This window comes from Sus scrofa, chromosome 12 (genome assembly GCF_000003025.6).
Source record: "Sus scrofa isolate TJ Tabasco breed Duroc chromosome 12, Sscrofa11.1, whole genome shotgun sequence".
NCBI lineage: Eukaryota > Metazoa > Chordata > Mammalia > Artiodactyla > Suidae > Sus > Sus scrofa.
Genome location: NC_010454.4, coordinates 47,075,918 through 47,103,880, shown reverse-complemented (window position 1 = coordinate 47,103,880; position 27,963 = coordinate 47,075,918). Strand labels below are relative to the sequence as shown.

The window sequence follows — 27,963 nt, the reverse complement described above, 5'->3', positions numbered from 1 at the left end:
AGGAGCTAGTACCTTCTGGGTCAACCCTTTCCCATCTCCTCTGTTTGTTTCCTGAAGTTTGAACCTGGCCACCACCTCATTTCATTTTTTAAAAATTTTTATTTAATTTTTTTAAGGTTTTTATTTTTTCTATCATGGTTGATTTAAATTATTCTGTCGATGGCCACCACTTTAAATAATGAGTCTAATGGACTGGTTGTGAGCAGCTTGATTTCAGAAGCATAATTTCAAAATACATTTCATAATATGCCCAGCTTAATTTATTTCCAGTGATTAAAATGGACTTGTTCTGCAGAATCAAACAGAAAACAAGAAAATATACTTTAATTTTCAAGCTGAAGAAACCACCTAACCCATTTCTAAGAAATCTAACATTTTCTTATGAAGACGTATATACATAAAAACAAAAACAAAAAAACCACACAGAGAGCCAGGCACGGGGAAATGCAGCACCTTAGATCCTTCTGTCTGTTTTCTCTGGCTGCTCAAAATTTGAAAGCAAGGAATGTGGGAGCGTCAATCAGGTGTTGGAAATACTCCTGCTATATGCAACTGATCTGGATTCTCATTGAATCTACATTCTTATCAAAACTCACTCTATCCCCAACATAGGTAATGTTCCATAGAGCTGCCCCAGGCCGGAGAATTTATTATTAATCTAATATAGTCACATACAGAATGTGCCCTTTGCAGGGACAGTGTAGGTAACGGCCAGAGTTCTCCTCTAAATGGACTGATTTTCTCTCTAAAATATATCAGAGCTCTCACATATTAGAAATGCAAATCTCCACCACCCCAGCCTCCTTGGCTGCACGGGAAACAATCAAGCTGGGAGAGTGTTTATCACATAGGGCACACGTCAGGCCTCACAGGCATTCGGCAGAATCCCAAATGCTTGTTTCACATGGTACCTTCTCTTAACCTGAAGCCTTTGGCTTATTTCGTTCGGCAAACCATTCATCACTTTTGTCTTCTGCCATTGCCTATAGAAACAGAATTGGAATTATTTATTTATTCCAAGTTCATAAAATAAAACATACTGTCCAATTTGTACTTCACTGCACTCTGTCCACAATCAAGAAATTAACAAAAGATATTCATCCAGCAAAGAGCCGTTTTTTGGTTGTTGTGTTTTTAGGGCCACACTCGTGGAAGTTCCCAGGCTAGGGGTGGAATTGGGGCTGCAGCTGCGGGCCTACACCACAGCCACAGCAACGTGAGATCTGAGCTGCATCTCTGAATCTACACCACAGCTCACGGCAACGCCGGATCCTTTACCCACTGAGCAAGGGCAGGGACTGAACCCGCAACCTCATGGTTCCTAGTCGGATTCGTTAGCCACTGAGCCATGATGGGACCTCCAAGGATATACTGTTGAAGTTTTTTTAAAGTATAATGATGTCAATATGGTATATATTAAAAAAAAATGGTATATCAGAAAATTCCCTAATTTTCACTTTTTAGGTCATCTTAAAATGTGTAAAATATTGAAGTATTTAGGGTTGAAATGACATGGTATCTTCAATTTCCCTTAGAATTCTTCGACAAACTACCCCTCCCAAAAAAAGTGGGCTGAAAAAGAATGATGAAAAATTATAGCAGAGTTGATTAGTGACAGTCACATAGAGATCTGTGTACTCTCCTGTATGTATTCGGAATTTTTTTTTTTCTTTTTTGGCTACCCCACGGCATATGGAGTTCCTGGGCCAGGGATCAGATCTGGGCCGCAGTCTCAACCTAAGCCGCCGCAGTGGCAGCATCTCTGGATCTTTAACCACTTTGCTGGGCCGGGGATCAAATCTGCATCCCAGTGCTCCAGAGACGCCGCCAATCCCATTGCGCCACAGCAGGAACTCCATGTTTGGAACTTCTTCTTTTCATTTTTGGTTTTTTACCACTGCACCTGCAGCATATGTAAGTTCCCAGGATAGGGGTCCGAATTGGATCTGCAACTGCCTGCCTATGCAGCAGCCACAGCAATGAGGGATTCAAACGCCATCTGTTACCCATGTCACAGCTCATGGGAACGCTGGATCCTTAACCCACTGAGCAGGGCCATGGATCAAACCCACATCCTCCTGGATACTAGTCGGGTTCGTAACCCGCTGAGTCACAACAGAAACTCCAATTTTTGGAACTTTTAATCATGAAATTTCGTGGAGTGTTTTTGGCTGTGCCCCTGGCATATGGAAGTTCCCGGGTCAGGGATCAAACCTATCAGAGATAAGTGCCAGGTCCTTAACCTAATGAGTGACAGGAGAACTCCAATCATGAAATATTAAAAATAAATCTATTATGGAAAGACACATACAAAAGACTTGAACATATAATTCACATAACCAATAAACACATGAAAAGATGCTCAGTATGACTAGTCATCAGGGAAATGCAAATTAAAATCACAATGAGGAGTTCCCTTCATGGCTCAGAGGTTAACAAAACTGACTAGGATCCATGAGGATGCAGGTTTGATCCCTGGCTTTGCTCAGTGGGTTAAGGATCTGGCTTTGCCGTGAGCTGTGTGTGGTAAGGGTCACAGATGCGGCTTGGACCCCACATTGCTGTGGCTGTAGCCTAGGCTGGCAGCTGTAGCTCTGATTCAACCCCTAGCCTGGGAACCTCCATATGCTGTGGGTATGGCCCTAAAAAGGAAAAAAAAAAAAAAATAATAATGAGACATCATTTTCCATGTACTAAAATAGCCCCCCCCCCCCCCGCAAACCACAGATGTTGGTGAGGACCCAGAGCAGCTGGAACTCTTACGTACGTACATGGCTGATAAGAGTGTAAAATCGTTCAATTGCTTTGGACAACTGTTTGGCAGTTTCTTAGAAAGGAAAAGCAATTCCATTCCCAGGTATTTACCCAAGAGAAATGAACCATACCTCCACAAGATTTACATGAGAATATTCACATAAATCTTCCTTTATCATAAATAAAAACCTGGGAAAATTCCAGTGTCTACCATTAGAAGAATGGATAAGCAAGTTGTCACATTCATAAAATTGAATACCACTCAGAAAAAAAAAGTTACGTTGACTGAAAGAAGCCATTCCACTTCTACAAAGTACAAGGATAGATAAAATTAATATGATAAGAATCAGAAAAGTAGCTGCTGCTGGCAGGAGGGGCTGGGAACTAGAAATGGGCATCAGAGAACTTTCTATAAGGATAAAAATGGAGTTTCCGTTGCAGCTCAGTGGTAACAAACCCAACTAGCATCCATGAGGACTTGGGTTTGATCCCTGGCCTCGACAGTGGGTTATGTATCCAGCGTTGCCGTGAGCTGTGGTGTAGGTCGCAGATGCAGTATGGATCCCATGTTACTGTGGCTCTGGTGCAGGCTGGAAGCTGCAGCTCCAATCTGACCCCTAGACTGGGAACTTCCACATGTCGCGTGTGCAGCCCTAAAAAAGAAGAAGAAAAAAAAGGAATGAAAATGCTCTATATTTTGAGTATTGTTTGCATGAATATATATAACTGTCAAAACGCATCGCGGTGACAGTAAATTTCCGTACACTTAAATTCTATGTGTATTTTACCTCAATAACAACAACCAAACAAAAATGCTTGTTTGGAGCTCGGTGGGGAGTAGGAACTAGAGATCAGGACGTTGAGAATAGACGGGGGCTGAAGCTCAGGGCAGAGGCAGCCAGAGTGGGAGAAGAGAAAGAACATATAATGACAGAGTAAAAGACAGCCAAAGAGGGACTGTGGGCAAAGTCACTGCAGGATCAGTCACAGAAAAAGGTGCCTGTGGCTGGTGGGGAGCCGTCAGAGAGACAAGAAGATAGGGTCTCTGACACTGAAGGAGAAGAGAGCTCTGAAGAGAAGGCAGCTGGTCTGAGACATGAAAAAGCAAGAAGAAGAGAGTCCAACAAACTTGCCAACAGAGAGGCTGCCTGAGATTCTACTTTCCTTGATGGCGAAATTGGTGACTGCTTTATCTTCGTACATTTCCTGCTTTAATTGACATCAGTTGAGTGTCCGTTACTATGTCAGTAGTTTGCCAAGCTCTATAAACCACACAACAATCCTATGAGGTGGACCATCTTATTCCCTCAAATTTTCAGATGAGAAAACTGCAGTTTTAGAGACCTGAGGTAAATTTCTTACAGTCGGTCACATAGATACTAAGGGACAAAACCAAGGCAGATTAATTCATTCCATTAATCACCACCAGAGTATGCCCTGAGTGTCCACCACCCACCAGGGGTGTGCTGCAAGCTGGGGTCCATCACTGAACAGTTGCTTTGGATGCTGCTCAAAGACTGTGTTCAATGAGGATGGAAAAACGGCTGCTGGATTTGGTAAGAGGGAGGTCACTGATGACTCCATGCGAGCGCTGCACCGTGTGACCGGAGCCAGTGCAGGACAGAAAGCATGAGTGGGAGGTCAGAGTAGAAACAGTATTCAGGAGTTTCCGTCATGGCTCAGTGGTTAATGAATCCGACTAGGAACCATGAGCTTGTGGGTTCGATCCCTGGCGTCGCTCAGTGGGTTAAGGATCTGGTGTTGCCGTCAGCTGTGGTGTAGGTTGAAGATGCGGCTCAGATCTGGCATTGCTGTGGCTCTGGCATAGGCTGGCAGCAACAGCTCCAACTGACCCCTAGCCTGGGAACCTCCATATGCCGCAGGAACGGCCCTAGAAAAGGCAAAAAGACCAAAAAAAAAAAAAAAACAGTATTCAAACAGATTTTTTAAAAGAAGTCTTGAGAAGGGATGTGGGGTGAATAAAAGATTTCTAAAAGATGGGAGATCCTGGAGTTCGTTTGCATGTTGATGAGAACAATTTGCTAGAAAGGAAGAGGCCAGTGCTGCAGATCGGAGCCCAGACGACCGAAAGAGCTCAGGGAACAGAGGTGTGCAGGCCTCTGTTCACCCAGCAGAACAGTGACGTATGTGGCAGCAATGGTTCCCCAAGGCAGCCGGAGCTGGAGGCAAGGCACAGATGCTGCAATGAAGTTGACACAAGTCTCTGGCTCAAAAGTCACCCTAACAGCAAGAAGACACACTTCTGACAGTAAGAACCCCGATACCTCGGCTCTTCTCTGCCGACATGAATACCACCCCCTTGGGCCAAAGGTCATATACATTTAGAAACGAGACTCACGTCATCCAGTAATTTGCTTCCCCCTGGATCCATCTTAGAGAGTTCTCGAAATGCTTCGTCCCCCACAAAGCAAATTTCGTGTCCATCCTACAGCAATAAAGAGAAAAAAATGTGGCCAAAAGAGACCTCAGAAGAAAGCCCTGGTGCAGCGTGTCCCCGTTCTGAGTAATACTTACAGGGTCAGCCAGAATGACGACTTGCACCGTTGCTTTCCCCGGAGTGTCCAGGCTCACCAGGGGAGTCAGAATCTTCTGGTTCTCCCTTTTCATCAAGTCTTCTAATTCTGGCAACTTGAGGAAAACAAAAAGGCAAAGTGAGCAAGGGGTCACACGCCACTCTCAGCTGAGGTCCTTGGCAGCCCTGGAGGAACCTCAGATCAACCAGAAAGAACCCTGGCGCCACTTGTTTGATTTTATTATCTCAGCTGCTCTTGACACAACTGCTGAACTTGATACCACAGCCACGATCAGCACGAACCCAGAGAAGGAAGGGCCAAGGGTCTTAGCTGTTTGAACCAGCTACCCACAGAGATTAAACAAAGACCTGGTACCAAGCATTACCTCTTTCTGGGGGCAAGAAAAGGCAATTCGTCCAAAAGCTGCTGCATGATCAACTGCCCCTTGGATGCCCTGTAGCTCCAGCTTACACTGAAAAGACATGAGAAAATAGGCTTATTTTTTTTTTCTTTCTTTTTTTTTTTGTCTTTTTGCCATTTCTTGGGCCGCTCCCACAGCATATGGAGGTTCCCAGGCTAGGGGTGTAATCAGAACTGAGCTGCCAGCCTACGCCAGAGCCACAGCAACGGGGGATCCGAGCCGCGTCTGCGACCTGCACCACAGCTCACGGCAACGCCGGATCCTTAACCCACTGAGCAAGGGCAGGGATGGAACCCACAACCTCATGGTTCCTAGTCGGACTCATTAACCACTGCGCCATGATGGGAACCCCTTTTTTTCTTTTTTTTTTTTTTTTTTTTTTGTCTTTTATTTTTTGAAACAGGTTATGTGGTGAAAAAAACCCAAAACCAAAAAAACCCCCCACAAAACTCAAACTATGCTAAAGGAGTAAGGTAAAAATTAAGGCTTTCTCCTACTCTCATCCAGAGGCAACCAGTCAGCAGTTTCCTATATATCTTTTAGATCTATGGCACTTTTTTTTATTACACAGATGGTAGCATACTTTATGCATTATTCTGTCCTTTGTTTTTATCCAGTTAATGTTATCCTATCAGCACATAAAAACTCTCTTGTTCTTTTTGATGGCTGCTTAGTAATCTATTCTATGGATGAACCATAAATCATTGAACTAGTCCTTGTGTCCATAGGGCGTTTGGGTTATTTCTTTTCCTTTTTTTTGGACCACTCCCGAATATGGAGATTCCCAGGCTAGTGGTCTAATTAGAGCTACAGCTGCCGGCCTACACCACAGCCACAGCAACACCAGATCCTAGTCGTGTCTGCAACCTACACCACAGCTCATGGCAATGCCAGATCCTTAACTCACTGAGCGACCCCAGGGATCAAACCTATAACCTCATGGTTCCTAGTCGGATTCGCTTCCATGGCGCCATGACGGGAACTCCATGGCTTATTTCTTACATTTTGCTATTAAAAACAATGCCACAAAAGATAACCTCATAGACACTTCTTTGTGCACATGTATGATAAGTATGTCTGCAAAATAAATTCCTAGGAGCAGGAGTTCCCCTTGTGGTGAAGCAGGAAAGAATCTGACTAGTATCCATGAGGGTGCAGGTTTGAGTCCTGGCTTCCATTAATGGGTCTGATGTAGGTCGCAGACATGGCTTGGATCTGGTGTTGCTGTGGCTGTGGTGTAGGTCGGCAGCTGTAGCTTTGATTCAACCCCTTGCCTGGGAACTTCAATGTGCCGCAAATGTGGCCCTAAAAAGGCAAAAAAAAAAAAAAAAAAAAAAAAAAGAAATCCTAGGGGCAGACCTGCTGGGTCAATAAATCATGCTCAAATGCAAGGTTATCAGGGGAAAAAAAGAGGGAAACAGATTATCACGACAGCATGAAATCTTGTCTACATCTCTTCTGATTCAGGAAATCCATTTCAGAAAGGGACAGAGCTCCAAATATAAACAAAGGTAATATCTGGCTGGTGAGCGTATCGTCCATTTTTATATTCTTCTTTCTGTTTTAAATATGGAATCACTATGAAAGAACTATGGGAATAACCTTCATGGGAACCTCATTTACAAGCCAAACTCAAAATAACAGTTTATTTCCCTCCAAGAGATCGCTCACCTGGTTATCAGCATAGCCCAGCAAAGCCCTTTGCGTCTTTTCATCTTTTTCATAAATTTTCATTCCCAGTAGATTAGACCAGTAGTTCAAGGACTTCTGAAGATCAGACACTGCTAGAGTGACTTTTAATACAGGATCTGTAGGGTAACGAAACAGCAGGAATGGTCAGGGAAATGCCAAGGAATGGAATAGAAGGACCCAAACAGGCTCAGGTATATACAGAATTTAGTTTATGACAAGAAAGGGATTTAAGTCAGTTTGAAAGGGCACATTATTCAACAAATGGCATTAAGACAAGGAGTTTCTCATTTGGCGGGAGGAAGCTACACCTGAAACTACATGGCAAAATACATTCCTGATAGGTTGAAGGATTAAGTTTAAAGAATGAAAAACCATGAAAATACTAGAAATGATTATTTATTTAAACAATTTTGGAGTGTAGAAAAAAAATATTTTTTTTGTCTTTTTTTGCCATTTCTTGGGCTGCTCCCACGGCATATGGAGGTTCCCAGGCTGGGGGTCGAATCGGAGCTGTAGCTGCCAGCCTACACCAGAGCCATAGCAATGCAGGATCCAAACCACATACTCGACCCACACCACAGCTGACGGCAACGCCGGATCCTTAACCCACTGAGCAAGGCCAGGGATTGAACCCACAGCCTCATGGTTCCTCGTTGGATTCGTGAACCACTGAGCCACGATGGGAACTCCGTAAAGTTTTGTTTTTGTTTTTGTTTTTTTTAACCTGGCACCAAGAGAAAAACTATAAAGAGGGATTTCCGTAGTTGTCTAATGGTTAGGACTCACCACTTTCACTGCTGCAGCCCAGGTTCAATCAAAGCTGCAGCACAATGTGGGCAAAATTAAAATAAAAAAATTAAAAAAAAAACTGAATTAAAAAATAAAGTGAAAATGTCCCACCAAGGCTGTCAGGAGAAGGGGAAATAAAGAGTTTATTTTCTTGTTTGTTTGGTTTTTTTGGCCATGCCTGTGGCATACAGAAGTTCCCAGGTCAGGGATCGAATCTGTGCCACTTCAGCAACCTAAGCCGCTGCAGTGAAAACACAGGACCATAACCTGCTGCACCACCAGAGAACTCCCAAGAGTTAATTTTTTTAAAAAAACAAAAAATGATGAAGAAATAACTTTGCTGGGTTAATTATACAAAGTGAAAAACTCCTAGACAACCCCCCCCCAAATTACAATCAAAATTAAAGAATAAACAACAAAGTGGGAAACATTTTTTAAAAATGCACATAACAGAAAGTCCATAACATTTTAAAATAAACTTTAAACATCAATAGGAAAAAGATGCACATCCCAGAAAAAAAAAGGCAAAAGGCACGAAGCTGTGATCCAGAAAAGGAGGAACTGGAATGGTCAATGAACACATGAAAGCATATTCAACCTGACAAAGAAATTAGAATCCAAATAAAACATTTTGTTATCTAATTGGCAAATAATTTTAAAACTTCACAGTGTTAACTATTATAGCGCAGGGGGAAAAAACACAATCAGTTATTTAATGGCAGAATGTAACTAGCACATTTCTGGACAATAATGTACCAGAAGGTATCTAAAAAACCTCCCCTATTCATGGAGTTCCCACTGTGGCTCAGTAGTGACAAACCCAACTAATATCCATGAGGACACAGGTTCCATCCCTGGCCTTGCTCAGTGCGTTAAGGATCCGGGCTAGGATTAGACTCTTAGCCTGGGAACTTCCATACGCTGCAGATGTGGCCCTAAAGAGCAAAAGCAAAAAAAAAAACCAAACAAACCCCAACCAAACAAAAACTCTTCCACTGTTCTTGAAAGAGCAAGCCCATCTTCAGCAATTAAAGAAGTAACTGTGGAGGTGGGAAGGACTGTGGCTGTCATCAGAACACATTCAGCCAGTGCTGCTGGCAACAATGAAATCATCTAAGTAGTTAGCAATAGGCAACTGTTTCTTTTGCTCTGATGTCAGAGGATGGAATTGTTACAATGGACCATGAGAAAAAAATACATATTTAATTATGTATCTTTTTTGATAAAAGACTGGAGAGAGATACTCTAAAATGTTAAGAGTAGTTATCTTCTTTCTTCCTTTTTTTTTTTGCTTATTTGTCTAGGGGAAAATTTTTTTTTGGTTAAAAAAAATATAATTATTCTGGAGAAAACCATAATTCAAAAAGATACACAGACCCCAATGTTCACTGTAGCACTATTTACAACAGCCAAGACATGGAAGCAACCTAAATGTCCATCGACAGAGGAATGGATAAAGAAGTTGCGGTACCAAAAAAAGAGTTCCCATGTGGCTCAGCCAGTAAGCATCTGGCATTGTCACTGCTGTGGCTGAGGTCACTGCTGTGGAGTGGGTTTGGTCCCTGGCCCCAGAACCTGCATGTGCTGTGGGTGCAGCCAAAAGTAAATAAAAAATAAATAAATTGACTCTGAAAGTGGAAAAGATGTGGTACATATAAACAATGGAGTATTAGCTAGCCATAGCAAAGAATGAAATGATGCCATTTGCAGCAATATGGATGGACCTAGAGATTATCATGCCAAGTGAAGTCAGACGGAGGAAGAGAAGTATCATGATACCACATATACGTGAAATCTAATTTTAAAATGATACAAGTGAATTTATTCACAAGACGGAAATAGACTGACATTAAAAATCAAACTTGTGGTTACCAGAGGGGACATGCGGTGGGGGAGGGATAGGAGTTTGGGATGAACACAGACACACTACTATATAAAAACTAGAGGGGTTCCCGTCGTGGCGCAGTGGTGAACGAATCCGACTAGGAACCGGAGGTTTCGGGTTTGATCCCTGGCCTTGCTCCATGGGTTGGGAATCTGGCGTTGCCATGAGCTGTGGTGTGGGCTGCCGATGCAGCTTGGATCCCGAGTTGCTGTGACCCTGGTGTAGGCCGGGGGCTGCAGCTCCGATTGGACCCCTAGCCTGGGAACCTCCATATGCCTCGGAGCGGCCCTAGAAATGGCAAAAAAACAAAAACAAAAAAAAAACAACAAAAAAAAGAAAATAGAGAGCTAAGAAGGCAATCCACTCGATATTCTATAATAACCTATATGGGAAAAGCATCTGAAAAAGAATGGATATATGTATAACTGATTCACTTTGCTGTACACCTGAAACTAACACTTCTGTAATTCAATAAAAATTTTTAAAAACCATAAAAAAATAAAGATCTTCTGAAAAATAAAAAACTAAACTGATTTATTCTCATTTTTAAAAAAAGAATAACATCATTATTTTAACACACTTAAGATCATTAGAAACTTTTTTATGGTAAGGTCACGTTCCGAAGAGCTGTTCCAATCTTTATCTGACTGTGATAAATGCAACACATCTTCCTCAGTTTTCACTGTCTTAGTCCTGTTTGCTAGACTAGCAACACCCTGACTAAAGCAAGGTGTTTCTCACAGGTGCCTCTACTCTTTTAGTGTCATCCATTCACTGAGAAATCAGCAAATTCCAGCTGACTCAGACCTGGAGGGAGGGAGGGAGGGAGGGAGGGACAGGAACAGTCACGCGTGGGCGTGGGCGGATCTAATCAGGAGTGATTCATTCCAGGAAGAATGGATGCCAGCTAGACTGATAGATTGGATTATTTCTCCAAACACAAATTAATGCCTCAACAGGATTATCATCCCCCCAAAACAACAAATCTTAGGATTGCAGGGCCCTTCATTATTTTATGGACTGAAACATCATTAAGACTAGAGAAATGGGAGTTCCCTGGTGGCTCAGTGAGTTAAGGATTTGGCATGGTCGCTGCTGTGGCATGGGTTAATCCCTGGCCCAGGAACTTCTGCAAAAAAAAAGACGGCGGGGGTGGGAGGTGGGGGTTGGCGGGTGTGTGTCCACAGTGGATTTAAAGGTAGGAGTTTGGTTTCACAGTTAGTATATAAAGCACCAATCACCTATCAATAAAAATTGTCATAAAAATCCCTTCATTTACCAGTGAAATACAGCAGTACCATCTCCTGGCAAGTCCTAACCCCCCACCACTGAATGATTGTTTTTTTTTTTTTTGCTGAGCTTCTGACGAAAAATAACTAGCATTAAACACAATAGTCAAACACAGTATGAGAGCATCAGCAGCTCCCATTTGACCCTTAGCCTGAGAACTTCCATATGCTGCAGGTGCAGCCCTTAAAAAAAAAAAAAAAAAAAAATATATATATATATATATGTATATATATATATATATATATATATATATATATATAATTTCTTAGAGAATAACAACACCAGTTTGGGAAAGACAAGTCATTTCAATGTAAAAAACTCCGTAATAGCAGAAGTAAGTCGAACTCTCCTCCCCTCAGAGACCTTTAGACAGAAGGCTTTCGTCAATCGGGGTACAATTACCTGACCGAGGTGGACTGCAGTTCTGCAAATAGAACTTATATCCTCCCGGGGCTTCGGTTTCATAAACCCCTTCCGCAACTTCACTGAGCGGCCACTCCAGCTTCCTGGCGTTGCTGACGGCCTGGCTAGAAGCGAGTGTGATTCCCTACAACAAACAAGAGGATCAGCCAAGGGCATAACGACAAGAGGTTTTCTATAGAAGACAATGAGGCAAAAACCTATTGCCTTTAGTCAAATCACCTAAGATTTAATTGGCATTCAAAATTTTCTTTCTTTCTTTCTTTCTTCATTTTTTTTTTTTTGCTTTTTTTAGGGCCCCACTCGAGGCCTATGGAGGTTACCAGGCTAGGGGTCGAACTGGAGCTACAACTGCCAGCCTACACCACAGCTCACAGCAACGCCAGATCCTTTACCCACTGAGCATGGCCAGGGATCGAACCCTCGTCCTCATGGATCCTAGTCGGGTTTGTGAACTGCTGAGCCATGAAGGGAACTCCCAAAGTTTTCTTCGATTTTAAAGAAGGTTTTGGACATTTTTCTCCAACAGAGTCCAAACTTCGTGAATTGTAGGACAGAAATTCAAATGCCTGAGAAGTCTGATCCACCTAATACCAAAGACAATCTCTCTTCATGCTCAGTAAGCAGGAGATACTGTAATAGCTGCACAATAACTGGAATTCTTGCATGAATGAACGTAGTGCAGTGCATGCAATACCTTATTCTTTTTATCCTTACAGCCTTCTCAGATTTTTCTCTGACTAGGCTTGGCTGCAACTGAGCATCCCAGTCATGACTGTCCACTGGAGAGGACATATTTCTCAGGATCCAGTCATTCTCCCAGGGGCAACCTGTCTGCTTCAGAGCTGTGTCTAAGTCCTGAGCTTGCTCTTAAATGCTGGGAGGACACATTTCACCCTGAAGCCAGCTCGGAGACAGGGTGCCCAAGCAGGTTCAGTGTTTTTGTTTTTTTACCTAGAAAACATCATAAAAGGAATCACTGAACTGCTGCACTCCAAAGTCACATATTCAGTAGCCATCATATCTGGTGCTGTATCAATCATCTCTCTAAAAGGTAGAGCCGAAAATCTAAGAGAACAAAACGATACTTACCATGAAGTCATTGCCAAGCTTGTAGTTTCCGATACCGTAATTGTACGTCAGTTCAGCAACAAAATGATCATCCTCGGGTCCAAATCCCACCATTGTTTTACTCCATTTCCCATCGTAAGGCCTAGAAAAATGAAGGAAAAAAAAAAAAAAGAAAAGAAAGAGAAACCCAGTGACCACACACAGGATCTGCATCAGGCCTCCCCCAAAGAAGCACTGGAACAGACAGGTAGGAGGCACTTCTGGGCCCCTGCATATCCTAACGCCTGAGACGACCTAAGCCGGTGTGCAGAGCATCTGTGGTCGGTGCCCGTGTCCCACCACCAACGGCTCCAAAGACCACCTGTCTGGCACTTAACTTGAAGGAAAGATTCGTTGACCTTGTCTTTAAAGTAGGGGGCTGAATCCTATAGGGACAGTTCTCCAATCTGACTTCAACCTATTTTGGGCATATTCATCAAAAAGCATGCAATTCCCATCAGGCCTTGGAATTTCCCAGCTTGCCATGGCCACTAAGCTTAAGAGATACCCCACTGGTCACTGCTTCATCCAGAGCATATACTTCTTTGGGTTCCTGAAGCTGCCTCCTTAATTTTATTCTGCTGCCTTATAATCACTTGAAGAAACTCCTTTCTATTCTCCCGGGGTTCAGAGCCCAAAGGATATTTTAAGAAACAAGGTGTCATACCCATTACAGGCAGCTTTGCAGCCTTCGTCAAATTCCTCATGTCGAAGAATCTGGTAAGGGAATTACAATAAACAATAAAGTTTTCCTGGTACTGCACACAGCACATTTAGCATAAAGTAAAATGTCACAACCTAGACCTTATCATCAGTAAGCTTTACCTGTAAAACAAACAAAAGGTAAGGAGCTGTCTATCTTTCCAGGGCTAGAAGGAGTGGAGGTAAGAAAGAATAGCTTGTCACCAAGGGTCAGGCAACCAAGCAAGGCTGTGAGATCTATTTAGGGCAGGAAGCAAGTATCGTGGAGTAAAAAACCACGGAAGACTTAGTAGTTGTGCAACTCTGAGCATGATGCTTAGGATCTGAGTTTCCCAATGTGGTGTGAAAACAGATAATTTATCAAGGCATTTGATACAGAACCTAATACACAGGAGACTCTCAATGTGTCAGTTTCTATTTTCCTATTTGAGTCCCATAGCTACTGCTCCAGGACAATCTCCTATCACTTCTCTCATAGACTATCACAAATCATCCTTATGGATCGCCTTCCTTAATTCCACCATAAAATTATGTTCCTAAAGCACAGCTCTGGTCACACCCTGGTCTAAAATGCAAGAGAACTCCCTAATGACTGTGGCATAAAATCCAAATTCCTTAGCATATTATTCAAGACACTATCAGCAGTGGCCTCAAGCTATCTGTCTTGGTATTCGATCTCGACTTCAACTAAGTGATCTAAACTAAAGGCACATAAAACTAGTGGAGATTCCCAAACATCTTATCTTTGCATTGGCTATTCAGTTTTTCCAGTACATTCTTCCCTCTAATCTAGGTCTGTGGAAATCCTACCTATCTTTTGAGGTCTGCTCAAAGGCAAAGTCTCCATGAATTATTTCCTGAGGTCCCAGATTAGAGTTAAATCTCTCCTGCTGTATTGTTATAATAATAGTAGCTAACATACGGTATATACAATGTGTCAAATACTACACATAATAAGGTGTTTAATCTTTACAACCACACTTTAATCAATGAGGAAACACATTAAGGGAGAACTCTGATTTTCTAACAAATTTCAATTCCGTACCCATTAGCAATGTACAAATCCAGTTTCCACCCTCATCTCAGGAGCTGTAACTGAGGATGAATACCAAGGTTATTTTCATCTTTGTCACCAACGCTCAACACAAAACCATGAAATGCGTGTTATTTAAAAAAACTGACTCCCTTTGTGCTCCACGTTTCCTGCAGTGTCTACAATAAATCACAAATTATATACAAAGAATGTCGTCCACCATTCCATTTCTAAAAGGGCCAAATCATCAGCTACGGAAGTCACCCACCAGCAGTGCATCTTGAGAGGAATTCAGGATGGAGAAAAACAAGAAGCATTCTGTTTTCAATACTGGAACTAGATACTTAAGATGCATATCTAAGGAATAATTTCTTTTTGGGGGTCCACGCCCACGGCATGCGGATGCTAGGCCAGCGATCAAACCTGAGCCACAGGAGCAACGACCAGAGTCGCTGCAGTGACTCTGCCCAATCCTTAACCTGCTGTGCCACAAAAGAACTCCTCTAAAGAGTTCCTGCTACTGCCCAGCAGGTTAAAAGTCCAAATGCAGTGGCTTGGGTCACTGTGGAGGTGGGGGATCAATCCCCTGCCCGGCAGAGTGAGTTAAAGGCTCGGACTCAATCCCTGGCCAAGGAACTTCCATATGCCACAGGTGGGGCCATAAAAAGAAAAAAAAAAAAAAAAAAAAGAAAGAAAAGAAAATGAGAACTCCTTTAAGGAATAATTTCAATGAACCCAGAACCCATCTTCCCATACACAGAAAAGCACTAAAACCATCAACTTGAGTTGTCCGTTTCTGTGACTAGCAGTATTCTTTTGATGTTCGACTACCTAATTTTGGGTCCCCCCCCAGTAAAAAAATCTCATATATATTCTAGCTCCTCTCCCACCCCTTCAGAACAGTTCCTCAGTTATCTGAGAGGCTGTCTTCCAAGCTATAGTCCTCAGTCAGGTCCCCAAATAAAACTTAATTCAAAAACTTTAGGTCGTGCGTTTTTCTTTCCACTGATAACATCTAAAATCCCTGCTTATCGGGAGCTTCCCCATGGCTTCCACCTGCCCTAGCCACTCAGGCGATCCCTGCAGAATCAATCGCAGCTGCTCAGAGCTGGAGACAACCCACTTCCAGGTATTGCAGAGGAGAATGGGTTCTGACTTCACACTTAGATCTGGACTCTTGGGAGGAATGTTGGAGCATTCACTCAGATAAACTGAGTGGGTGACCATTCAAAAGAGACCATTCAAACCAGCCCCCAAAGAAGCTGAACTCTGAATATGCTGATATCTAAGCCGAAAGGGTCCAAACTAGGAGAGTTCACTGCAAGGGGTATTATATAACTTTTTGTTTACTTTCTTTTCCAATAGATTGGAAGCGTCAGGAAAAAACATCTGTGAATAAGCTTAAATGAAAGACGTGTGCGGGCACACAGCCGCTGACTAATAAGTGTAAGCCCGCTTTCAAAGTTCTTCTAACTCAAGCCGCCACTCGCGATGCTTCCAGAAGCTGAGGCCCACAGAGCCAAAGGGAAGTCTCGGGGCTAAGGTCCGGAACCTGGGTTCCGGCTGAAATTCACATGACACCGGTGTCTCCCCTCGCCCGATCGGGTGGGGCTCAGCCACCCGCACCCTTCTCGCACGCCAGCCCCTCTCGGCCCCATCTGCACCTTCATCCCCAGGACATCACGATAGAAATATGCAGTCTGGAAGCGGTTTCCCACTTTGAACACGAAGTGCAGAGCTCTGCGAGTCGCCATGACCGCGGACACCACCCACCTCTCACGCTTACGGCGCCGCACCGCCCACGGATGACGCAGCTGCCGGTGACGTCACTAGCCGCCGCCGGCGCGCTTTCAAGACGAAGCCCAAGGTGCGGGGCAAGATGGCGGCGCTGGTGCAGCGCGTGGGTTGGGCCACGCGAACATTGCTGCTGGTAACGCGAGCTCGGGACCTCGGCGCGCGGCGCGGGGTCCGGGCGCTGCGGCGGAGCCCGGTGAAAGTGCTGTTTCCATCTGGTCAGGCCGTGGAGCGGAAGCCCGGGCCCGGGAAGCAGCCCCGGAAGGCGGCTGCGGAGGCCAGTTCCCGCGAGCAGCGACTGAATCAGCCGCTTCAGGTTCCCGCATCCCAGACGCCCAGCACCTGGGAAGAGTCGGGGCTTCGCTACGATAAGGCTTTCCCCGGGGACAAAAGGCTGAGGTGATGTGTTCCTGAGGCTTGTCGAATATTCTTGTTTCTCTTCCCTTCTCACAGCGAGGCATTGACCTCTTTCCTCCGGTTGGAGGACTTTTTGAAGCACAACTGCTGGTTTTTGTTCTGCGTGGAAGGCAGAATTAAGTGTCTTTCTGGAATTCTAGTTCATTTGTTCCTTTTTCTGTGAAGGGCTTTATGTCTGTTAGAATTAGATGTGTCTCCGTAACGAGCATGTTGGTAATTACCTGTCTTTTTGTTTCCACCCACAGTAGTGTGATGACAATAGTTAAATCCAGGCCATTTCGGGAAAAGCAAGGGAAGATCCTGCTGGAAGGTCGTAGGCTGATTGCAGACGCTCTCAAGGCTGGTGCTGTGCCAAAAATTTTCTTCTTCAGCCGTCTAGAATACATAAAGGAGCTACCCATTGAGAAACTTAAAGGTGTTAGCCTCATTAAGGTGAAGTTTGAGGATATCAAGGATTGGTCCGACCTAGTAACACCACAAGGAATCATGGGTCAGTGGTTATCCAGTGTGTCTCTAGTAAGTAGAGACCCAGGGATATGTGTTCCTAGTTGTCTCAGCGCAACAGAGTTTATTTAAACCGAATTCAAAGTATCACTGTGCTTAACCTTTTTGTTAAGACACCCAGAAAAATATAGTTCTCAAATCTGTGCATCTTGTATTTTCAGTGGAAACTGAAACCAGTTTTATGTCATTTGTGTCATGAGTTTTTTATGGTCCCTAGGAATAATCACTGTCCTTCAGACCTTATTTTTTGCGGGGGGGGGGGTCACTTTTTCAATCTTTAATGTCCAGTTAAAAATTGAGAAAATGTTTATTAAAAAGATTTACTTGGAGTTTGCATTGTGGCTCAGTGGTTAACGAATTCACCTAGGAACCATGAGGTTTTGGGTTTGATCCCTTGCCTTGCTCAGTGGGTTAAGGATCCGGCGTTGTCGTGAGTTGTGGTGTAGGTTGCAGACGCAGCTTGGATCCCGCGTTGCTGTGGCTCTGGCGTAGACCAGCAGCTACAGCTCCGATTCGACCCCTAGCCTGGGAACCTCCATATGCCGAGGGAGCGACCCTAGAAAAGGCAAAAAGACCAAAAAAAAAAAAAAAAAAAGATTTACTTACCCTCCATTTCCACAAAACCTCTGCCAGTTTGGTGATACCTATGCTGTATCATTGACTGTCTTATTCTAGAAGCAGATCTGAGCAATAAGCTGCAATTTATCACCCTCTTAAGCACATTGAACAGGAAACCGTGGCTTCATTTGATTGAATTCAACTAAGAATCCTAATAGACTGTGTTGTTTGTTGGCACTTAGAAAGTCTTTTTTCTAAATTTGGGAAGGCTATATATATATACATATATATATATATATATATTTTTTTTTTTTTGGACTGAACCTGTGACATGGGCATGTAAAAGTTCCCAGGCCAGGGATCAAACCTGAGCCACTGCAGTGACAACGCCGGATCCTTAATCAGCTGTGCCGCAAGAAAATTCTTTGAAAGACTGAATTCTTTATATGTTTTTGATATTTAAGATCTGAAAATTGAATAGCAGTGAATTTGGAGATTTTTCTTGGATAGTAAGGGATATTTGAGGCAGAAGGTGTTATCTTCAAGATTTTCTCATGTTTAGGGCAGGGCCTCACATTACCAGTTGTTTGTGTATTTCCTGCCCCACTGTGCAGCTGTTAATTGGGAGAGGAAATTCTGGGGACTACCTCTTGTTTCTCCCAGTAAATCACAGGGATCTGTGCCCCTGTGGTCAGAACTCCCCCTAGGGTGGAGTCATGGATCCTGAAGTCTCCACTCTAAGTGACCGTGCTTTCATTAGCCATCTCTCCCCACTCCCTACTCCACGCTACAGTGAAAGCATCACTTGTTTTGACCATGCTTGCTACTTTGGGCCTGTGTGTCAGCGGAGGCCAGCCCAGCCTGGACTTCTCTGCCTCCTTTCATCATTATGCCTGCTTTCATCATTTCATAGCTTTTAAAAACATGTATTGTTTAGCTTATCCTTATCATGTTTTATTTCAGATTTGAGGAGGGGGCGAAATGGAGAAATAAATAAGATCTAGGACTGCCTGTCAGACTTCAGGCTCATTCCTAAAATCCAGTAATGTAAGTGGGGCCTCTAGAATTAGGGAGTTCCCATTAACACAGCTGTTCAATTAGAGGTTAATGGGCTTCTGAGGTCCCACTGAATGGTCTGGTCACAATCTGTGACTCTTTTTTTTTTTTTTTTTGTCTTTTTGTCTTTTTAGGGCCACAAGCTCGGCATATAGAGGTTCCCGGGCTAGGGGTCTAAGCGGAGCTGTTGCCGCCGGGCTACACCACAGCTTGTGGCAACACTGGATCCTTAACCTACTGGGCAAGGCCAGGGACGGAACCGGAAACCTCATGGTTCCTAGTCGGATTTATTTCCGCTGCGCCACGACGGGAGCTCCTCAATCTGTGTCTCTTAAGTGCCAGATCTTTTGCAGCACAGAGATGCCTGATACCATTCCATTGCCTTCACTGATGGGTTAGGTACAGGTGTTTATGTGTTCTCGCTGTGAATAAACTGGGATTGGCCTGTGGGGTGGGCAGTTTGGCAGTATTTGCTAACACGCCGTTTGTCCATTTCACATGCAGGCATTTTTCCTGGGGAAATATTTGGACATGTGCACACATTGATACAGGGATGTTCATTGCAGGGTTTTTTACAATAGGGAAAAGTTGAAAATATCTAAGTGTCAGTCATTTGGGGGAAAACTAAATAAATGTGATACATTCTTTTCACAAAATAACATGCAACCATTAAAAGAATAAGGTAGCTACAAACACGCTGACACAGTTAAGTTCTCCAAGACATTTTCTTATAGAGCAAAATAAGTAGATTACAGAGTAATTACATACAGTGTGATTTTTTTTTTTTTTAATGAATAAAAGGCACTTATGTATGGGTGGATGTACCTACATGTAGGTAGATGCGAACAGCATGTGCTCTGAAAGGTTACACTCCAAGATTGAAAACAGTGATGAGGGAGAGGAGGGCACTGAACTTTTTCCATCAGAGAATTCTTTCATTTAGTATGTAATTGAGAATATGGAAAGAATGACAAATGAATGAAAAGTCAAATTATTCCCCATGCCCACATCAGGCAAGTGAACTACCTTTTTTGTTTCCTCAGGGATTTTTGCCAAACCTGACCATGCTAAGATGACATACCCAGAGACTCAGCTTCGCCACACACTGCCCTTATTGTTGATTTGTGACAATCTCCGTGACCCTGGGAACCTGGGGACAATTCTGAGATCTGCTGCTGGCGCAGGCTGCAGCAGAGTGTTACTCACCAAAGGTAAGAGCTCCTCATGGTGGATTAGGTGCCATTTGTAAGTGAGCTGGCTCTGCGGGCAGATGCAGTGAACTTGAGTCTTGGATCTGTCCCATGGGAACTGTGCGTGGGAGAGCAGTATTTGCGCAGCAGCTTCCTCGTCTGTAAAGTGGGCGTGCCAGTCTACCTGGGAGGGTGGTTTTGAGGCTTAAGTGAGATGGTGCCCATCAGGTTGTTAGCACTGTGCCTGGCCCACTCATTCCTGTGGTTTAGCTTTCAGAGTATTTTGATACCTGCTAGGTTATTAAAGAACCTAAACTTAGGGAAGAAATAGATGCTGATTTTAACGCTTGGTTGTCTCTTTTTGCCGGAAATGGGCATTAGTAGACTTGGTTCCAAACAGACTTGCCTAATAGTTGGAACATGCCGGAAAGGCCTTTTACCACCTGGGGGAGGCCAGGAGGGAGGGTCATTCATCAGAAATAGTCAGGCTGCCATTCAGTGTAAATCAGAGTGGTCCCCTGGCTGAGACTTGTCCAAACTGCTCCTTCTAGCCCTTCCTCCAAGTCACACCTTGTTGGGCTGCATCTCTGCCGGCCTGAGAGCCAGGTGTGGGGGTCCATCACCAGTACCCCGCTTACCTGCCTCATCGTTGAGAGCTCTGAGGGCAGGGTGTGATTTGGAACATATACCTGTACAGGCCAAGCAGTGTGGTTTCCACTTGGATGCTGGTGCGTGAGAGGCAGGGAAAGAGTAGCAAACACTCGGTGGTGCCTAGTGGCCGAGGGTCAGAGAAGCCGATGTTCCTCTAGGCTGGGCCCCTCTTCTGCCCACCCCCCTCCATCCCACCCCCTTGGCACACAGCCCACCCCCCATCCCGTGTTCCCTGCGGTTGATGGGAGAGCCCATGGTGGGGGAACAGTGTACACTCACCACGTCTTATTTTCCTTTTTAAACTTGGTTTGCCCTCTTAACCCATCCTGATGTCTGACAGACTAACTTTTGAAGTAACTTCTAATGAGGAGACTCATGCTAGCAGGGCAGGGAGGGGCGTAGTAGGTGTGTGGGGCCTGGTCCTGGAAAGGCCTGGTGTCTGCTGACACACAGGCATGCTTGGGCTTAGCTTGTCTGTAAGGAAGCCTTCTTGCTAGGGTGGGAGAGGAGGAGTGTGTGTGCAGAGGGCAGGGCTCTGGCCTTGGTTCTCCCTGGTTCCCTGTAATCGCCCCCAGTCTAGTCTCCCCATCTCTGGCCTCTTTCTTGCTCCAGTCTAGATTTAGTATTGAAGCTAATTGGGTCTTTCTAAAATGTAAACCAGATTCTGTCACTACTCTGCTTAAAAGTCTTCATGGCATTATGTTATTTTCCAGATAAAATTCTCAACTCTTCTGCCTGCTTTACATTGGCCCTTCCCTTCCTCTTGTCTCATCTCCATCTTCCCGCTTCTGTGACTGTCCTCTGCCTCCACCTTTCTCTTGACGAGCCTCTCCTGTCCTTCAAGGTCCAGCTCAGCGTCCTGTTCTCTGGGTGGTTTTCCTGGTCGCGCTGCTTTGTACAAGGGTTTTCTGTTACCCTGTTCATGCTCTTTTTACATCACTTGTTACTGAAACGGTGGCCACCTGTTGAAATGTCCTCTGGGTGTCACTGCCTGCTGTATCACGAGTTCCTTGAGGCTTGGGGCTTTGATGCTCTTGTATCTCCCGTGCAGTGTCTGGCACACATGCGTGATAAATGCTGATGCGATGAATAAGTGTTTCAGCACCAGTAGGAATTAACTACTGCCATAGCTGGGGAAGCAGAGGTCCCAGCCACCAGGAAGGCCACGACAGGGCATTTTTTTGCCTTATCTCCTGATCCGAATCAGTCTGATTTACCTCACAGAGTCCCCTGGTCTGGGAAGGTTTGTAATCTTAATTAGACCCTCTCTTATCTCCTAGGCTGTGTGGATGCCTGGGAGCCCAAGGTGCTGCGGGCGGGGATGGGTGCGCATTTCCAGGTGCCCATCATCAACAATCTGGACTGGGAAACGGTGCCCAAGTACCTGCCCACCGACACCCGGGTCTACGTGGCTGACAACTGTGGCCTCTATGCACAGGCCCAGGCCCGGGCGTCTACTAAGGCCAGTGACTACGGCTGGGTATGTGACCGACGAGCCAAGCTTCACCAGTATGAGGAGGAGGGAGAGGATGTCGAAAGTGGAGCCAGTAAAGGCTGGCTCCCTGAACTCCAGGTCCAGACTTACGACGCGGACTGGACAGAGGCCCCCGCAGCTGTGGTGATAGGCGGGGAGACCCACGGCGTGAGCCTCGAGTCCCTGCAGTTGGCCGAGAGCACGGGGGGCGGGAGGCTGCTGATCCCCGTGGTGCCCGGCGTGGACAGCCTGAACTCGGCCATGGCAGCGAGCATCCTGCTCTTTGAAGGGAAGAGACAGCTGCGGGTGAGGGCGGAACACCTGAGCAGGGACCGGGGATGCCACTGAGGGGACGTGGGTGGCAGTCCTCAGTTGGAGGTTGTCTCTGTGGTTATGGGAAAGGTAAGTACTTCGGGACTTTCTGCTTAGCTTCAGAAATAACGGCGGCGGCAGTTCTTCCCGACGCCGTCCAGCCTCCCGCAGGCTCCCGTAGATGGGTGTGTTTGTGTGTTGTGAGAGAGAAGCCTAAGTAAGTGGTTCAGTATGTGTGTGTTTTTAAATTGTCCACCAGGGAGCATTTTTATGCCCAGAAAGTTCCTGATGGCGTCGTGCGGGGCAGGGAGGACTCCTCCACCGGCTGAGGGTGTTTTGCTGTCGTGGAGCAGCGGTTCCAGGCCAGGCTAGGTCACTCACTGCTCTGATCACGGGTCAATGGAAAATAAACCCGGGTGATGTGTAGACCAGCAGATAACATTTAAAAAGTTCCATTTCCCTGGGGTCAGTGGGTCTTCATGCCTGTCTTTTCCTCTCTGGCCCAGTGATGAGGCCATTGCTGAGACTAGTGACCCGGGAAGCTCGGGGCTGCAGGCGAGGTCTCGGTAGCCAGCTGTCCTTTTGGCTTGGCTGTGCTGGTCTCCGTGGTTGTTCATTCAGGCCTTGACTTAAACAGTTTATGACAGGTTTTCCCCCATTTCTGGCGAAACAGCTTACTTCATGCATCAAGTGGAATTATACCTTCTTAGCACCTCCGCGGATGTCCCTTTGAGGACTTTTGGTTCAGAAAAGGAGGAAACAGTTTTGAAATTTTCAGCTTAACCCTCTATCTGTCAGCAGAGCCGTACCGGTTTTCCTAACTTCCTGCTGTTAGTCCTACTTGATGTAACACTTCTGGTTAAACGGAATGTCTGATTTACTTTATCTCCCCCCCCCCCCCAATAAACCGAACCACTTGGGTAAATACCACTGTTCCTGGATGCTGTGTGAACAGAGGCTCCTGTGAAGGAAGAGAGGCTGAGGCTCTGAGGATGAGAGCTGGGGGCCCCTGAGCCCACAACTCTGCAGCAAGACCCTGCTGTTCTCTCAAAGCCCCAGGGGACCAGGGGCCACTGGGTCTGCAGCCAGGGACCTGAGGGCAAGGCAGGAGGTAATGCCTGTGGTCACTGGGAAGAGGGGGCGGGGGGACTAGAGGCTGGGACTGACTTCGAGCAGGGCTTCTGCAACCATGGAGAATCTGGTTGGAGTTGAGGACAGAGACACCAGCAGAGTGGTACCACATCCCATCACACAGTGGCTCCTGTCAGGGTTGGGTTCCTCGCCAGCCCTTGGGCTGCTTGTTTCAGGGAGGGCCAATGAGTTGCGGCATGCCCCTGCCCTGGCTTCCCCAGTTCCCTGGTAGAGCCAAAAGGGCAAGCCTGACTCTGCCCCAGGTGCTGCTGCCCAGTGGGACTGCTTTGCTCTGTTTGAGGGGAGGGCTTTTTGCAGGAACAATCTCTTTGCTTGGTTGTGCTCTCTCAGGCTGACCGGTGGGAACCTGCTCTGGTCTGGGCCAGCCCAGGACCCCACACGTTGGGTGACGGTGGCTCCCAGAATGTTCAGACCCTCCATCCCCTTTCAGCTTTTAGAAAGTAGAAGAGCCCACAGCCCTTATGCTGTGCTGAGCCCACAAAGGCCAGGGTCTCGTCTGCCAGCTTCACGGCGATAATGCCTGCCAGACCAACAGGTGAAATCAGGGGGGGCAGGGGAGAGAACAGTACCACTTGGGGCCCCTGACAGTCCCCAACACCTAGGGAAAGTGCTAAAGAAACAGATGTCACTAAAATGAGGCTCATGCCTTTTTTAGCATGAAACACACCTGCAGTTTTTGCCTCCAGGTTATTGTTCCTGATGTTTGTTATAAAACAACAACCGATGAAATAACAAGCACTATACCCGGTCCTTGCTCAGAACAAAGCCCTGCAAAAGAGCATATCTGGTGAATCATTTTACACCTATTTTATCATCCTGGGTGCAAGAAGGAAAAGAAATTTACATCCCATTCATTTTACAGGCAATGGTTTGTGTACTGTGTATTTGTGGGTATAATTTAGCAGAGGGGAGGGCACATTTTCCTTCCTTTAAAATGATGGCATGGGAAGCCAATGGCCGTGAAGTTTGCCTGGTGATGGTATTTGCCATCTGGAATTATTCTCAATTTTGAGGCCAGCATTTATGTCACCATTGCCCCCGGGAGACAGGAATAAACACTGAGCAGTATATGACAAGTAAAACGCATTGCTTGGCTGAAAGAGAAGCAAGCCTTCAGAAGGTTGGCCGAGCTGCCCCTTGCCTTTGTGTGGCAGGTAGCTGTCACCCTGGTGTCTGCCACCAGGGGGCAGCCATGCCCCAACCACTCCCAACCCGGAAGGGAGGGGTGGGGATTTTTTCCTGGATGTAAGTTGTTGAAAAAGGATGGAGTCAAAAGTCTCCTTCCACCCCAGCCAGCTTTTGCAAGCTGTTTGTGCCCAGAGGTGCTGAGGTTCGAGACCCATCCACTGTGTTGTTCATTCTCGTTAAAATCTGAACGAGGGCGTTGGGCCAAAAACAGAGGAGGAAATAGACAAATGGGAAGTAGCTGCAGCAGGAAAAAACAGCACATCTTTTCCCTTTGGCTGGAGCTTGGAGTTTCAGGGCAGGAGACGCTGAAAAGTCCTCACTGCTCCCCTCACCCCAGATGCTAGTCGGCAGTTAAAATCTCAGTGATTCAGGCCCAGAGGATAGACAGACCTTGAGGGACTGGTTTCCATCAGTTCCACCAGGGACCTACTACCACCTGCCCTGGGATTCCTAGCAACACCAGATGTCACCAAAAGCTGAGCTGCCTGGAGCCCCACTTCTGTTGTTCCACCACGTGAGGACCCAGAGACAACACCCCACCCAGGGGTCCCCAGCCGGTGCCGAAAGCCAGCGGCCACACTGCAGACCCGGGCCTCTTGCGGTCAAGCCTCCTCTGGCCGCTGAGAGCAGACCTGCCTGGTTCACCCAGAAAACACTCATGAGGACTCCTTTAAACTCCAAGCTCTCTCTGTCTCCATCAGTGAACGCGCAAAGGCAGTGAGCTCAGATCCAGGTGAAGGGATGAGCCGACGTGCTGCTGTGGGTGACAGTCAGGGGGCCGAGTTACCCTGGAGCAGCTGCAAGTGCTCAGAGCCCCAGGAGGCTCACATTCCCAACGTTATCAGTCTGTTCTTACGACACTTGGCGGGGAAGAGCAACTGAGCAACTTTTTTCAGCTGAGGCCTCAGAATTGGAGGGGACCGTCACCAAAGCCACCCGTCCTCAAAATGCAGGGAGAGGAGTTCCTGTTATGGCTCAGCAGTGACAAACCCAACTAGTATCCATGAGGATGGGGGTTTGATCCCTGGCCTTGCTCAGCAGGTTAAGGATCTGGTGTTGCTGTAGCTGTGGTGTAGGCCAGCAGCTGCAGCTCCAGTTCAACCCCTAGCCTGGAAACTTGCATATGCTGTGGGTGCAGCCCTAAAAAGACCAAAAAAAAAAAAAAAAAGACATGAGGTGGCACGTTACTGGATGGAAACCCAACAGCCCCTCAGAACAAGTCCTACCCGAATCCAGTCACACGTTTTCTGACTTGGGGAGTGAGTATTCCAGAGGCCAAGAGGGTGAGACAAACTTAGGGGGAAAGAATGAAGCATAGTTGCTTCTCTCCATGCTGTCACACTTGAGGCGTACCTAGAATGTCCTGAGGTCAGACTCGCTCCAGTAGAAGGAGAAATCCCAGCCGTCAAGTAGACTCAATAGAAGATTCTCTTACATCCACGCCTGCTGCTTCCTGGAAAATAGTTCACCTTTCACACATGGCACCATTTGCTAATAATGAAGAATCAGTAATGAAGCTAATAATAGATAACAGCACTTGTCCCCAAAGAGTTTCCCCTTGAGCCATCCAGAAGAACCGCAGTGGGTGCTGCTACCCTGTTGGTAGCAGCAAAGAGGGACCCAGGTGTACGACTCACTCAGCACAGCCGATTCAGGGCAGAGGAAGGACCCCGAGCTCCGGCCTGTCCTCAGTTCACTTCGCAGCACCCAGAGAGCAGGTGCAGGTGGCACTGCTTAGCCTCCCACAACCCACACTGCTGCTGCGTTCAGGTCTGGGTCCTATGGGGTAAGCACAAGCCTGCCTGGAGGAGGTGGCTGTGAACAGAAGGCCTGCACGCCTGTGCAACTGGACACGCGGGACCAGGTTCTCACTCCCGAGCCTGCGGACCGCTGCATGTGTACACACACACACACACACACACACACACACACACACACACACACACGTACACGTGTGTGGGGGGGTGGGGGGGAGTGGTTTTCTCCCAGGACCTTATTGGGCCTGGCTGATCTGTTCCTGGACCATATTCTTCCATGTCTATCATGGCAGAATTCTGTTTGCTGCCCTAAAATAAGGCAGCAGGAGGAAAGAACAGCTTTTTAGTGTCTTTAATTAGGCAACAGGAAAAAACACAGTCTGGCTGGAAATTACCACTTGAAGCTGGGCTGCTGCCAAGAGAGCAGAACAAGCTCCCTGCACTCGGATAAGTGAGAGAGCCATTGATTCTGGGGACATACTTGGGACTTGGGTAGCAAGCAGCCCCCTCCCTCCTGGAAAGGAAGCTGGTTCTCAGTCTCCCTCTGGCCTTTATAGCTGCCCATTGCACACGCACATCTTAATTAAACATGTGCCCTTTTCCTTAAGCAGCTCTTTACTGTTGGGACAGGTCAAAAACAAAACAAACAAAAAAACCCCTCATCTCCATTGTGAAAACCAGGTAGAATCAGATCTGGAAGTCATTGTAAACACAGACCTGGAACCCCAGGGTGGCATTTTTACAGCCACCAATCCTGCCTCAACCTGCAGGGCACAGTTTCCCTGGCTGCTGGCGGAAGCCCTTGAATATGTCACAGCTGGTGATTTAACCTGCTTCCAATTAGTGACAAGAATTTGAAGGTATTTTGGAGCTGCTTAGTGGGAATTAAGCCACCCACTTCGTCTGCATCGATAACCTTTAAGATGTCTTGTAGAGCTGAGGGGGATTTTTCCCTGGTGAAGTGATCCCCCCACCCAGCTTCCCCTGCCCCCACCCCCTGCCACTGCCCAAAAGTCACCACTATAAAACCAAAAGCACCTTTTTAGTAAACCTTGCCACTGATGTTACCCTCCATCCCCACCCCAAAGGGGCATTCTAGTATCAGGGGTCCAGAGGACAGTAGCGGCCAATAGTTCAGTCAGCCCTACTGTAAGGGTCATGGAAGGATCACAGGGCCTCCTCACTTTTGCCCCAGAAGGTAAGTAGCTGCTCAGAGAGACCACCTTTCCTCCAAGGCCATCACAGTACAGGGCACAGAAACCCTGACCCCCACCACCGCC

The 27,963-nt window shown here is 46.2% G+C and overlaps 2 protein-coding genes across 5 annotated transcripts; one reads left to right on the top strand and one right to left on the bottom strand.

Annotated features, from left to right (window-relative positions):
• Nucleotides 80–16,450, bottom strand: GLOD4 (glyoxalase domain containing 4). Of its 2 annotated transcripts, XM_003131815.5 has the most exons (10): nucleotides 16,295–16,450; nucleotides 13,563–13,612; nucleotides 12,878–12,998; nucleotides 11,768–11,912; nucleotides 7,381–7,517; nucleotides 5,674–5,760; nucleotides 5,290–5,403; nucleotides 5,114–5,200; nucleotides 912–983; nucleotides 80–289 (listed from the first exon to the last, which is right to left on the bottom strand). In XM_003131815.5, exons 1-9 carry the CDS (start codon nucleotides 16,382–16,384, stop codon nucleotides 918–920), a joined length of 897 nt encoding a protein of 298 aa, XP_003131863.2. In that variant the 5' UTR covers nucleotides 16,385–16,450; the 3' UTR covers nucleotides 80–289; nucleotides 912–917. The 2 variants fall into 2 exon arrangements, with proteins under 2 accessions (XP_003131863.2, XP_013835617.1); XM_013980163.2 differs by having other exon boundaries at nucleotides 85–983.
• MRM3 (mitochondrial rRNA methyltransferase 3) lies at nucleotides 16,472–26,069 on the top strand. 3 transcript variants are annotated; one of them, XM_003131810.4, is made up of 4 exons: nucleotides 16,472–16,823; nucleotides 17,087–17,331; nucleotides 20,003–20,170; nucleotides 22,081–23,511. In XM_003131810.4, exons 1-4 carry the CDS (start codon nucleotides 16,510–16,512, stop codon nucleotides 22,620–22,622), a joined length of 1,269 nt encoding a protein of 422 aa, XP_003131858.1. In that variant the 5' UTR covers nucleotides 16,472–16,509; the 3' UTR covers nucleotides 22,623–23,511. The 3 variants fall into 3 exon arrangements, with proteins under 3 accessions (XP_003131858.1, XP_020923188.1, XP_020923189.1); XM_021067529.1 differs by having other exon boundaries at nucleotides 16,488–16,823; nucleotides 17,087–17,273; nucleotides 22,081–26,069; XM_021067530.1 differs by lacking the exon at nucleotides 16,472–16,823 and having other exon boundaries at nucleotides 17,189–17,357; nucleotides 22,081–26,069.

Coding starts and splice junctions, on each gene's coding strand:
- GLOD4 (XM_003131815.5), bottom strand. CDS start 16,384: ATGGCGACTCGCAGAGCTCTGCACTTCGTGTTCAAAGTGGGAAACCGC. Junction 13,613..16,294: donor GTGATGTCCTGGGGATGAAG/GTGCAGATGGGG, acceptor TTCCCTTACCAG/ATTCTTCGACATGAGGAATT. Junction 7,518..11,767: donor CTGCAGTCCACCTCGGTCAG/GTAATTGTACCC, acceptor GTTACCCTACAG/ATCCTGTATTAAAAGTCACT.
- MRM3 (XM_003131810.4), top strand. CDS start 16,510: ATGGCGGCGCTGGTGCAGCGCGTGGGTTGGGCCACGCGAACATTGCTG. Junction 16,824..17,086: donor CCCGGGGACAAAAGGCTGAG/GTGATGTGTTCC, acceptor TTCCACCCACAG/TAGTGTGATGACAATAGTTA. Junction 17,332..20,002: donor AACACCACAAGGAATCATGG/GTCAGTGGTTAT, acceptor TTGTTTCCTCAG/GGATTTTTGCCAAACCTGAC.